The sequence below is a fragment of the Lygodium microphyllum genome, chromosome 27, assembly GCF_053477565.2.
Source record: "Lygodium microphyllum isolate KBCC chromosome 27, Lygodium_microphyllum_v1.1.10, whole genome shotgun sequence".
Lineage (NCBI taxonomy): Eukaryota > Viridiplantae > Streptophyta > Polypodiopsida > Schizaeales > Lygodiaceae > Lygodium > Lygodium microphyllum.
In genome coordinates this window covers 115,377,339-115,389,656 of record NC_141161.1, presented here as the reverse complement: position 1 = coordinate 115,389,656, position 12,318 = coordinate 115,377,339, and the positions used below count along the sequence as shown (strand labels likewise).

At 46.1% G+C, this 12,318-nt stretch overlaps 1 protein-coding gene across 1 annotated transcript; it reads right to left on the bottom strand.

Annotated features, from left to right (window-relative positions):
* Window positions 1–11,033: 11,033 nt before the first annotated feature.
* Window positions 11,034–12,092, bottom strand: LOC148012733 (germin-like protein 9-3). The gene has a single exon (XM_087669238.1). The coding sequence runs from the start codon at window positions 11,949–11,951 to the stop codon at window positions 11,322–11,324; it is 630 nt and encodes a 209-aa protein (XP_087525364.1). The 5' UTR covers window positions 11,952–12,092; the 3' UTR covers window positions 11,034–11,321.
* Between the last annotated feature and the right edge of the window lie 226 nt (window positions 12,093–12,318).

Sequence of the window (12,318 nt, the reverse complement as noted above, 5' to 3'; positions counted from 1 at the left end):
CACGCTTCATAGTTCTTCAAGACAGCATTGAAGATGAGAAAATGCTTGGACAGCAATAATTTCTTTATTTCATTTTATTGAGATCTCATAAAACAATTTCGTTGTTGGTCGGCTCTGATACCAACTGTAACGTGTCCCCTAGTATCATCCAGGACACGTCTTGGCAGTCAATTGGAAAGGATGTCTAGAAAGCTCCGCCTGGCACTTCCATGGAATGTTACGGGTTTTGCAATCTAGCTGTTCCCGCGTCTGCCACGTAGCGGAAGTATCCTGGCCGTTCCCACTTAGGATCAACCGGAATTAGGGTTTTCCTAATGGGTCACTAGCTAACAGCAACTAGCATCAGAACCGAGCGAACTACTTTACGCAAAAATGCCAGGTCCGAAGCGGATTCATGCTGCACTTGGTTCAAGGAGAATGGGAAACGAGAGGGATGCAAAGCTCAACCTCTCTGCCATAAGGCATAGTCCCATTCGGTTCCCCTAAAACAACGTAAATCGAATAAGACGTAACTCTAGGTCATTGTTCTCATTATTCTTTTTGATGATGATGATCATTCCGCTGTTCTTCGAGATTTTTGAGAAAAGTTCCCGGCTAACCGGGACCACCCAACCGTAGGACGGACCCATGGCCCATCCTCCGCACTTTCCTCGGTTTGTTTTAGTTATGTAATTATCTAACACATTAATTTGACATATAACAGTCAGCTTCTTTAATTAATCTTGTTAAGCACGGGTTCCTTCACGTAATCTTATCACGTGACATATAAAAACAATATCAAGCAAGTTCTTTTAACATCTCATCATTTTATCTTTGAATTACAAGAAGTTCCACCCGTAGGCTTGTCCATAATCTGCCCGAAGGCTAACCACTAATCTCCAGGGATCACTATTCCAAGCTTCCGCCCGTCAACTAGTATACGGGCCTCGAGATCCAATCCCGAGTCACATTAGCCTCTTCTACAGGACCCGAAAGGTGAGGGATTTACGGCCAGAGCCCCCCCTGGCACCCAAGCGTCCTCCTGCTCCAAGTAGAACTCAACGGAGAGACCTCTCGCGGCGGGTTCGGTCCACGTTCCCGGTGCGGTCAACAACCCCCTTGGTTAGGGTCAGGTAGGCAGTCAGGGTAACTGAAGCTGCCTCTCCCTTCAGGCCTTTAACCTGAAGTATAGGTACTTGTTTAATTTGTAATTCATAATTCAAACAGAGCCATAATATCTCTAGTAAGCACAAACATTTCCATTAATCAACCCAGTTGTATGGCAAACTGCTAAGGAAGTATTCCTTCCTTTTTTCCTTGTGAATCAATCACAAAATGATTTCATACATGTTACACAAGTCCTGCGATGGAATAATCTGTTAGATTCTTTAGGTTGACGTATGTCAGGCCTAGGGTTTCTTCATTTAGGGACAAACCCTAGTTTCTTATCTTTATGAAATTATTGTCCTTACGGTAAGGAAAGTAGTCAAGTGTTAGGATATGAATGTTTCTATGTTTAGATTGGTTCGGTTAGCTTGTGGAAGGTAATCTTACTTGTTTTGTCATGGTTTTACTATCCTTGTGACAATTAACTTTCCCAATCAATTCAGTTTAATTTGGCATATAGCATAAATGCCAAGATGATACAAAGGCGACAATACTCCTTGGGACAAAAGGCCTAGCTAAGAATTTAGTGTATACACACTTTATTAGTTCCAAGTCCTCAAATAGTAGGGGAAAAGTGTTAATAGAGTGTCATCCAACAATTTCCCATTATATTTTTTTTCCAAATGAGTTCGTATATCTAATTTTTATACTTGTTAATTCCTAACATTTAACTTCCGTTTTCTTTAAAGATGAACTCATGCCAAATAACAACAGTTGCCTTGCTAAGATATGCAACTAGCAAAGATAACTCCCTAATAATTTGAGCATCGAAGAAACCTTCCATGAATTTAGCTATTTTACCATGATTCGTTGCGAAAGGAATAAGACTAATGGTGCAAGATATAATTTCTACACTTTAGGAATATATTACTATAGTAAATGGTTAATCTTACCTATAATTTTATAATGCTTGATGCAATTTGAAGAAAGCTAATTTGTATACATTGTCATTCATAAGCTAACTCCTTCGTTAAAAATAACTCGACACAAATATATCTTTCCTTAACAAATTTTCTTTGCATGATTGACTTAAAACCGAATTAACATCAAGAAGAAAAACCTGGCTTTGAGGTGAGATATCCACATGGATACCGGGAGATGACCCTCCCGCAGCTACACCTTGGACTTTCTTGGGCGGCATCGTAGTTTGAATGTGAGATAGCCTTTTCCTTTTTCTTCTTGGAATTCCACCGTCTTCTCCTTCCTTTTTCCCACTCTTCCTCCTTCACTCCCTCTTTTCACTCTCTCTGCTTCCCTCCCTATCTTTTATCTCACGGCTATATTCTTCCTTACAGGATACCATACGAGGCCATGATGATGACTTGGATTTTTAGGACATGGGAGTGTGTAGAGACCGGCTTGTTTGATAAGACTAAGAACACAAAGCTTAGCTACGAGAGCACTTGCACAAAAAGATTTAAAAAGTGAGTGAAGGAATTTATGCAAGAAAATGGAAGTCTGCAAGGTAGCCTAAGGACAAGGTAGGCTTATGGGTGTGACTTGAATAGTTTAAAGAAAAATCCGGAGGGGAAAAGGGCAAGGGCTTAGGGGGGGAAATTAAAACCCGGGGGGGGGGATAATAAGGGCTTTGGAGGGATTAAAAATCTGGAGGGAAAAACAAGGCTTAGGGGGGGGATTTAGAACCCCGGGAGGGGGGGGGGAGAATAAGGGGCTTAGGGGGGGGATTTAAAACCCCGGGAGGGGGGGAGAATAAGGGGCTTAGGGGGGGGATTTAAAACCCCGGGAGGGGGGGGGAGAATAAGGGCTTAGGAAGCCCACCTTGGAACCTTCCAAGGCTTTCTGGAAGGGCCACGTGTGGGGGGGGGGGGGGGAAATAGGACTGACGGCGTGATGGCCAGGTGGCAGGGCCTATGAAAGTAAGCGGGGTGCTAGGAGGCGGGTGCTGACTGGCGCAACAACCCACAGCTCCTCAAGATGGACTGGCGATTGAAGAATGGCGATGTGGTGGAGGCAGATGCTGGCGACTCGTCTTCCTCCTCGGCTTGGTGTTATGGCGGCACGGCCTAGCCTTCCTCTGCCCAGCAGCCCCCCCTCCCCTCGTTTAAATAGTGGAGGGAGGGGGATCTTCTCCTCCTGCGTGTCGACACGCATGTCCTCCCTCCCTCCACAGGCTCCACCAAGGAGCTTACAACTCCTTCTATTTCCCTCCCCCTCTACCTCGTCCGTCGGCTGGAGGGATAAGGGGGGAATAAAAAAATTTCAAAAGTCCGATTTATTTTTTTTCCCACGCGAAATTTTACAAGGAGAGGGAGAGGGAGGGAGAGAAAGAGAAAGAGAGAGAAAGAGAAAGAGAGGGAGAGGGAGGGGGAGAAAATGAGAGAGGAAGAGAAAGAGAGGGAGAGGGAGAGGGAGAGGGAGAGGGAGAGGGAGAGGGAGGGAGAGTGCATTCTCTCTCTCCCTCTCCCTTTTACTTTTATAATTTGTGTATATATATTGAGAGAGGGAGAGGAAATGAGAGAGAAAGAGAGGGAGAGGGAGAGGGAGAGGGAGGGGGAGGGAGGGGGAGGGAGGAAATGGAAGAGGAAGGGGGATGAAATGAGAGAACGAGAGAGAGGGAGAGAGAGGGAGAGAGAGAGAAAGAGAAAGAGAAAGAGAGGGAGAGGGAGGGGGGAGGAAACAAGAGAGGGAGAGAAAGAGAAAGAGAGGGAGAGGGAGAGGGATGGGGAGGAAATGAGAGAGAGAGAGGGAGGGAGAGTGCATTCTCTCTCTCCCTCTTCGTTTTGCTTTTATAATATGTGTATATATATTGAGGGAGGGAGAGGAAATGAGTGAGAAAGAGAGGGAGAGGGAGGAAATGGGGGAGGGAGGGAGAGGGGGAGGAAGGGAGAGTGAGAGGGAGGAAATGGAAGAGGAAGGGGGATGAAATGAGAGAACAAGAGAGAGGGAGAGTGTATTCTCTCTCTTCTTAATTTAATTTTTGTATAATTTGTATATAATGTGAGAGGGAGAGGGAGAGGGAGAAAGAGAGTGAAATTAAAGAGAGGGAGAGGGAGGAAATGGGAGAGGGAGGGGGAGGAAATGAGAGAGAAAGAGAGGAAGAGAGGAAGAGAGAGGGAATGAGAGAGAGAGAGGAAATGAGAGAGGGAGAGTGTATTCTCTCTCTTATTTATTTATTTTTTGTATAATTTGTATGTAATGAGAGAGGGAGAAGAAATGAGGGAGAGGGAGAGGGAGAAAGAGAGGGAAATTAAAGAGAGGGAGAGGGAGGGGGAGGAAGAGAGAGAAAGTGAGAGAGGGAGAGGGAGGGAGGGAGAAGAAATGAGAGAAGGAGAGGAAGAGAGCCAAAGGAAATGAGAGAGGGAGAGGAGAGAGAAAAAAAAGAGAGAATGAGAGGAGAGAGAAAAAGAGATAAGATGTTAAACATAATAGGAAAATAGAGCAAGAGAGGATATGACCCCTACACGACATCCACATCTGTGCAGGACATCAACCGCGACTGGCCCCTGCAGCGTGAGGCCTCCTCTGTGCCCTACTGCAAAACGCAGACGAGCTTGCTATACCATCACATCTCCTCGCCTTCGACGTCCACATCGATATTGTCTGCAACCTTCAACAAAGAGAGCCCGGCATGGATCAGAAGCTGGTGATGATTCAAACAGTCCTGACAGCACTGTCTTACTGATAAGATTGCCATCAAGACGAGTGTCGCATGCACACAATCACTTCCTTGCGGAAGTACTTTCATGAGTGGTTTCAAGTTATATCTAGCAGAACAAGCTCCTTACAAAGGTCAATCCAAATCAAAGGCTCTTCCACAAGGCCTTTCAATTGAGTCTCTCATCAGAGGAGAATACGAGACTATGGAGACATGTCCAAAGTGTGGTGCTCACAGGTATCGACAGGACTTGCAAGGGCAAACCATCCCTCAAAAAGTTCTCAGACACTTTCCGCTCATCCCCCGCATAAACCACATGTTTCGTACGTCTTGCATGGCGAGCTTGACAATGTGGCATACACAAAATAGATCTACGGATGGAGTTCAACAAAGATCAGCGGATTTGCATGCATGGAGCCACATTGACTCAACCTTCCCAGACTTTGCCTGAGAGCCAAGGAATCTTTGGCTCAATCTTGCAATGGATGGCGTGAACCCATTCGGTCTCCACTCAACTTCTTACAGTGTGTGGCCTATAGTCCTTGTCAACTACAATATCCCTCCATGGATTTCTACGAAGAAAGGACATCTCATCCTTAGCTTGCTCGTCCTAGGCCACTACAAAGTAAAAAATTTGGACGTGTATCTTCGTCCATTAGTCAATGAGCTTAAGATTTTGTGGGAGGAGGGGGTCACCATGCAAGATATGAGCAGGCGCGATGGTCGGCGGTCAGCCAATATTCGAGCCATTCTCATGTGGAAGATGCAAGACTTTTCGGGATTGGGAGAGTGCTCAGGTGAGCAGGCCCCCGTTCTCGCTGGTAATATCTATATTTTATCTCATTAAACCAAGTATTCACTAGGTCATGGTGTTAGAACAGGTCTGGTTACCTTAGGTTATCATGTATGTCTATTGTGCGGGCCACAATTAAACTCTCGAAGGTCACAAACCATGAAGAAGATGGTATATTAAGGACACGGTGCTTTCTTGCCGGAGGATCATGAACTCAGGGAAGGTTTCCTTGGACGACCTCCAACACGTATGAACGCCGCAAGCTGGTACGAGCTGAAAGTGATCCACACGGAATCACATCCAAATGGAATGTGATGGTTCTCAGTTTTCTACGAGTTGCCATATTGGACCCACTTATAGGTCAACCACTTATTGGATCCCATGCATATTTTCAAGAATGTGGGCAGCTTATTATGGGACCACATCACAGGAAATAGAGACACTATAGGGGCACGAATGGATTTGAAGGAGGTAGGTAAGATGGAGGCGCTTTGGCTGCAGTCAAGTGCTGATGGTCACGTGTAGCTTCCTTGCACTCCTTGGGTTTTGTCCACTAAAGAAGAGCGCATTGTGAAGCAAGTAATCAAGTCTATCCGCACTCCGACGGGTATGATGCATTCTCTCAGGTCCGCATTTTCTAAAGACGACTAATTATCACGGCTAAAATCCCATGACTCGCATAAGATATGTTAGGTTTATACTACGAATGGATTGTAATTAGCGTGGGCATTTTGCTATTTGGAATGTAGCCATTATTCATAATGCTTTCTCATTTATGGCAGTTTGTACTACCGATCGCGATCACAAGATGTCTTACTCCAGAAATACACGGGGCCATTTACAGGTTGTCGTCTTTGGTGCAATGGATCTCACATAAGGAGATTAAGATATCCTCTATTGAATCCGCGAGGCAAGGAGCAGTGGAGATGATCTGTCTCTTTGAGAAATACCTGCCCACCAGCATGCTCACGATACAAAATCCACCTTCTTGTGCATCTTGTGGATGAAGTGGAGATTGCTGGACCTGTCCATACGCAATGGATGTTCTTCTTGGAGCGCTTCATAAAAACCCTGAAAGGCTTTGTGCGACAATGAGCTTAGCCAGAAGGTAGCATGGCCGAAGGTTGGTTGGTGTCTGAGGCGCTAGTGCATATTTCACAATGGCTACCAACGGTGGAACCAGACAATGAAATGATCGCTGAAGGACGATGATAGACTAACTCGAGATATGGTGGTTGGAAATGGGATAGAAAAAAGAATGGATGCCTCAATGGAAGAGAAGGTGAATCGCTTTTGTATGTTACACCATGCCTCTATGGAGACGTGGCTCGCCAAGTACCAGATCGCTAGGCAAGATCGAGAGGAAGCGCGAGCTGAATTCCGACGTAGTATGCATCATCGACCGATTCGATATCCTGAAGACATGGAGGAGATGTCGCGGTTTATGTCAATGCGATGGTTGCATGGAGCCTTGACCGCAATGTCTCGCGAAGGGATAGAGGTCTCAATGGAGGAGTGGGAATTCTCGAGGGGATGTAATCCAAAGGTGATGAAGGGTTTAGAATATGTGGTATCTAAATTTTATATAAGACATCTAATTTGAGTGTTTCAATGTACAGTACAAAATATATAGTGCACCGTAGTCGTGCGGACGGCATTTTCGCGTGGAGCGTATTGACAAAATGCGCTCCACAATGGACTGTGGTGTCATGGCAAGGTTCGAGCAAGAGAGCCGGTGACGAGCAACGGATCCAAACACGGTTATGGATGAGATGGAGTATTTTGGGAACTTGCAAAGTATTGTTATGGTGGATTACCGTAGCTTCTCCATGATACTATTCGATGTGCAGTGGTTCAAAGTGGTACTTGGAGGAGCTGGAGCAACAGTTTGACGAGGTCCATCTGGATTTCTCGAAATAGATTCCGAAAAAAAATAGACGGATCTACGCGACACCTTTGTGTTGCCGACCCATTGTGAACATGTACATGGACTCATTTGCTTGCTAATTGTATTATGACATGGTTTATGTCACAATGGTTTGAACTCTCTTGTATGTGTTTGTGAATAGGTAATCTTCTATCCAAACCCCCGACAACCTTGATGGTGGTATGTTATACCTTCAACTCCGCGAAGTGCAAGAGTATATGATCAAAGCGATATTCCGAGCATAGATGAAAATAATATGCAAATAGAGAGGTTGATATTGCAAGGGGTGGAGGCCCTTGAAAGCTTGGAGCCAGCATCGGCTAACAATGATGGAAATACAGGAGTCCAAGAATTCTTTGAGAATGAGGCGGACTCATTCTTTTATGGTGACATGTCTATTGACCTTCCAGTATATGTAGAGTTGTGTCAGGAGATTAACATGGGACCATAGGATACTTCATACTTGGAGCATCCACTTACTCAATTTGTTGACCAATCGCTTATAAGGGTACATAAGATATGTATTTTAAGTGAGATTTTTTTAAAATTATTTATATTGTTGTGCTTTGTATGATTTAAATTGATAATTCTAACATCATTTTTTATTTGTGCAAGTGAAATTTTCAGGATGAGTCGAGGGATGAGCGATGAGGAGTTACAGGACATCTTCGCACGCATGTCTCCAGACCAGATCGCTAGATTCAGAGAGATGGAAAACCAGGAGCTGTCCCGGTCTTCGTCAGGGCGCTCTGCTATATCTGCTTCAGCGCGATCGGATGCTTCGACTTTGAGCAGACAAGCTCGACGCTTACGACTTGGGCCAAAGGGAGGGAGTGCATCGGGATCAGGGGGATGCTACAAAGATACAGAGGCAGTGAGCCTGCGGTCAACAGGGGATACAGGTGCGACTCCTCGCTCTCGTGGATGCTGTGGAGACACGGACGCGGTATCTCCGTCTCGTCATTCAGCTGGAGCTACGTCACCTCCAGGATTTGTCACACCTGTGGGGACGTCTACTCCAGTTACTCCGGTTTTTGCGCAGCAGTCAGCAGTAAGGTGGCACCCCTGTGGGTGCTACTCCGAGAGATATTACCCCCATCGGTACACCGGATGCACAGGGGTCTCCTAGATATGCCCAGGAGTGTGGACGCACATGGGAGAAGACCCATCTTAGGCAGACTCCAGGGGGTTATGGATATCTAGTCAATAGTAGGTCAGGAGCCATCATCATGAATGATGAGGGGAGGAGGGTGATGGCTCGCATGAGAGAGTTGTGCCAACACGTTTTTCGGCACAACGTCTTGGATCATTGGAAGAACATATCGGAGGGGAGCAAGGACTACATAGTAGCATCCTTGCACGAGAACCTTGCGGTGCCAGCCGCAATAGATAGACTCTCTATAGACTGAATGATGGATTGCATGCATGCATACATGTCACATAGACGATCCGACGCACGCAAGGCAATCAAGAGTGGGACTGCAAAGCCCGAGTGGTTAGATGCAGACGACTGGTGCCGATTGAGGGAGGAGGCTACAGATTCTCCAGGACATTAGAGTCAGCCGCGCAAGGCGGCAAGGGTACGACGGAGTGGTCCATTATCTTGGGAGTGGTGGTCACAGGACATATTTGGAGGACTTTGTAAGTTTTTCTTTTGTTTTGCTTGTTTATTTTTAAAAAATATTCTTTGTACTGACAATCATGTTTCTAACAGTTGGCATTTTCTTTTCTTTGCAGCACTCCATTACAAATCGCGATCCGACTGGCCTTGAGACTCGATATGCAAAGAGGCACGGTCTCACTGCATTGATCGACCGATTGTATAGACACGTCGGCCTCATAAGTCACTCATCTTTCTTATCCGTAGTTACCATGAGATATTTGAATGTATTATTGTATGGTAGACTGATGTGTTGTTTCTTTTTCTGCAGAGTCCGTTCGATGCTCCTTTGTTGTGGGATGAGCTTTCAGGGGACGAGGATGCGTAGCTCACCCTTGGATCCCTGGAGCTCACACACCTTTTTTTGTGAGTCGCCTGATCTATGTAGACATTTTCTATGTATTAGTGATATCTTGTCATGATTGTACCAATCACTTTTTATGCGATCATGTATTTATTTCATGTATCAGTTTTATGATTTCAGTATACATTGTTTTTGTTTGCAAGCGCATTGTACACAGTAGTGCAGAAACTATTTTGTATGGCTCTTATAAAGCCCACAGTGCTATAGCTGCCCTACCACACAATTTTTTTCCCCTGTTACCATCGCTATTAGTGTCGCAAATTTTACTGCTCGCGTCGTTATTAGTGTCGTTACGCACGTCGCAAACCGTCGATATCAGTGTCGGTATTGGGGTAGCTATCAGCGACGCCAATACCGATGTTGATAGCGACGCCAATACCGACGCCAATATTGACTGTTCTATGGCATCGCCAATAACGACGCTTTTTGCGATAATGGGGGCAAATTTTGTTATTTGCATTTTCATCGCTTTAAACATCAGTATAAGGCCTATATCTTGTAGTGAGCAAGACGTCTAGTTCTTAAAGACGTATAACTCCAACAGTGGGTGAGGAAAGTAGGTTTTAATAAGACTATGGATTGCAAGCTTGTTTTATTTGGGGACAAGGGCAAGTTTGATGTACAGACTTTGGGTCTCTCCAATGTGCTTAGAGTTGTCTCTATGCAAGAAATTTGGAAGTTGAGGAATGACTAGTTATTTGGACGACTTCAATGTCCACTTGTTCTCAAAGACAGGTGGTCTAAGTTTAAAGCTGAAAATTTGGTGGTGGGTAGGAGCCTAAAGAGATCTAATAGCTCTTTCTAGGTGTTTTGTAAAGCGCTTGCTAAGTTCTAAAGCTCTATGCTTGCCATCAGCCTCACTCTCAGAGGCTATGTAAATATCTTTGTTCCATGTTTACAATATATATTATTTTCAGCGCGTTTAAAAGGGCCAACCATCAAGTATGTCTTCACCTATGCAAAGGTTCCATTTTGTCGGTAAACTAAATGTCGGGATAATATTTCCTTTCTTCTACGGGTTACAACGGGTAACGGAAGCCGAATATACGAACGCTGTCGTTGGGACCGAAAGAGAACATTTGGCTTCAAAGCCTCTCAAAGCTCTTCACGTATTTCCTTTCGCGCATGCTTTCGGCTCTCCTCCAACACCCATGTCAGTGACACGTCCAATCATATTGACATTGGATATCCTTATGTCAAACAATTTGTGAAAGGAGGTCATCTTGCTCTTCTAGCTCTCTCACAAATCTTCTTTTCACGTACTAACGTATCATTTGGGTTGCACTATGTTCTCAATTATCAGCCTGTTGGCAAGTGTTGTTTGTACGAGGTTCGTCAACTCTCTCTCCGTGTCTCTCTCTCTCTCTCTCTCTCTCTCTCCAAAAATCTAACACGTCGACACTCGACCGCGGCCATTTCATTGCATGACAGCTTGCCCATTCTTGGCACTATCTATTAGACTGAACTGAACAAAATTCTAGAAAGTGTAAGTTGTACGCACTGGTGTTGATGATCGTGTAAAGCAGATAGTCCGTACCCAAGACGTACTCAGGAAGCTTTCCCATTTATTACTAAATTTACAAAGAAACAATAGCATCAATAAAACAATAGCATCGTGTGCCGGACAGAACAATGTCTCGTTGTTGCTTCAGAGTATGATCAGTCGGAACTACACCACTCGCCCAGGAGCAACAAATTATCGGTCTGGGTGTGGATTATTCCGTATCAAATCAAGGTCTATTTAAGTATCAGTACCAGTATTCAGCACGGTCGGCCGAGCAATCAATTCGGTAAGTGCACATACCAATCGATCAGTCACTTGTGGAAGGGGCTCTGGAGCATGGAGACGGTGGAGTAGGAGACCTGGAAGGCCTGCGCGAGAATGGAGGAGGGAATGCCGGAGCCGAAGAGGATGCCGGGGAGGGAGTTGGTGCCCGGGTTAGCAGAACTGAAGGAAGCCAGGGCATGGGCGGAGGGGCCGTAGCTGGCAGGGTTCATCTGGAAGTGGACGAGACCCTTAGGGAACACGAACAGGTCGCCCTTCTGCAAAGTCTGGTTGTACATCTTGTTAGAGGTGTCCACCAGGCCCACCAGCAGGGTGCCGTCTAGAACGAACAGGAGCTCCGTGGCGCGTGGGTGCGTATGCGGCGGGTTCAGGGAGCCCGCCGGGAACTCCAGGAAGGCGGCGGAGATGCCCAGCCCCGTCACTGCCGGGAACTGGTCCTGGAAAGCCTTCACCGGCTTAAACATGCCCGCCGACGCGTTGGCACCACCTCGGAAGCCCTTGAACGTGAAGAAGCTGCCATCTATGTCGGATTGGCTGGTGCCAGCTGGCAACACGAAGTCCGTCGTGGCCTCTGGATCGGAGCCTACCACCAACCCCACCCATGTGGTCGCTACGCAGATTAATGTGAGCATCAGCAATGTGAATCTACAGCTGGCCATAGCATACAGCGATAACAGCCGCGGAGGGGTAGTCTAGTCTAGCTTAGTTATATTAATTGTGTGATGCGCGATGCTGATTGCGCGCAGGACGGGCGGCCAATTGTTACTCCTTGCTGAAGATGTCTTTCAGCAGCTGCAGGTCCTGCTGCAGATGGGATAGGAACTATCTTCTTTCATCGACAATATATACTACGCGAAGGGCACCTCCCCTGCCGTGGCGCCCTTCCTCTGCCGTCCACGGACGGCGGACCTCTCAGCGCGCCGGACGAACAGGTTAACCGGATTAAGGAGTTAACGGGATGCCACTTGGCAGCGTGATAGGAACCACGCGTTTTTCCCGGCCGAATAGTAACAATATTTATCATCA

Excerpts from the sequence above, each read along its gene's own strand:
- LOC148012733 (XM_087669238.1), bottom strand. The coding sequence starts at position 11,951 with ATGGCCAGCTGTAGATTCACATTGCTGATGCTCACATTAATCTGCGTA.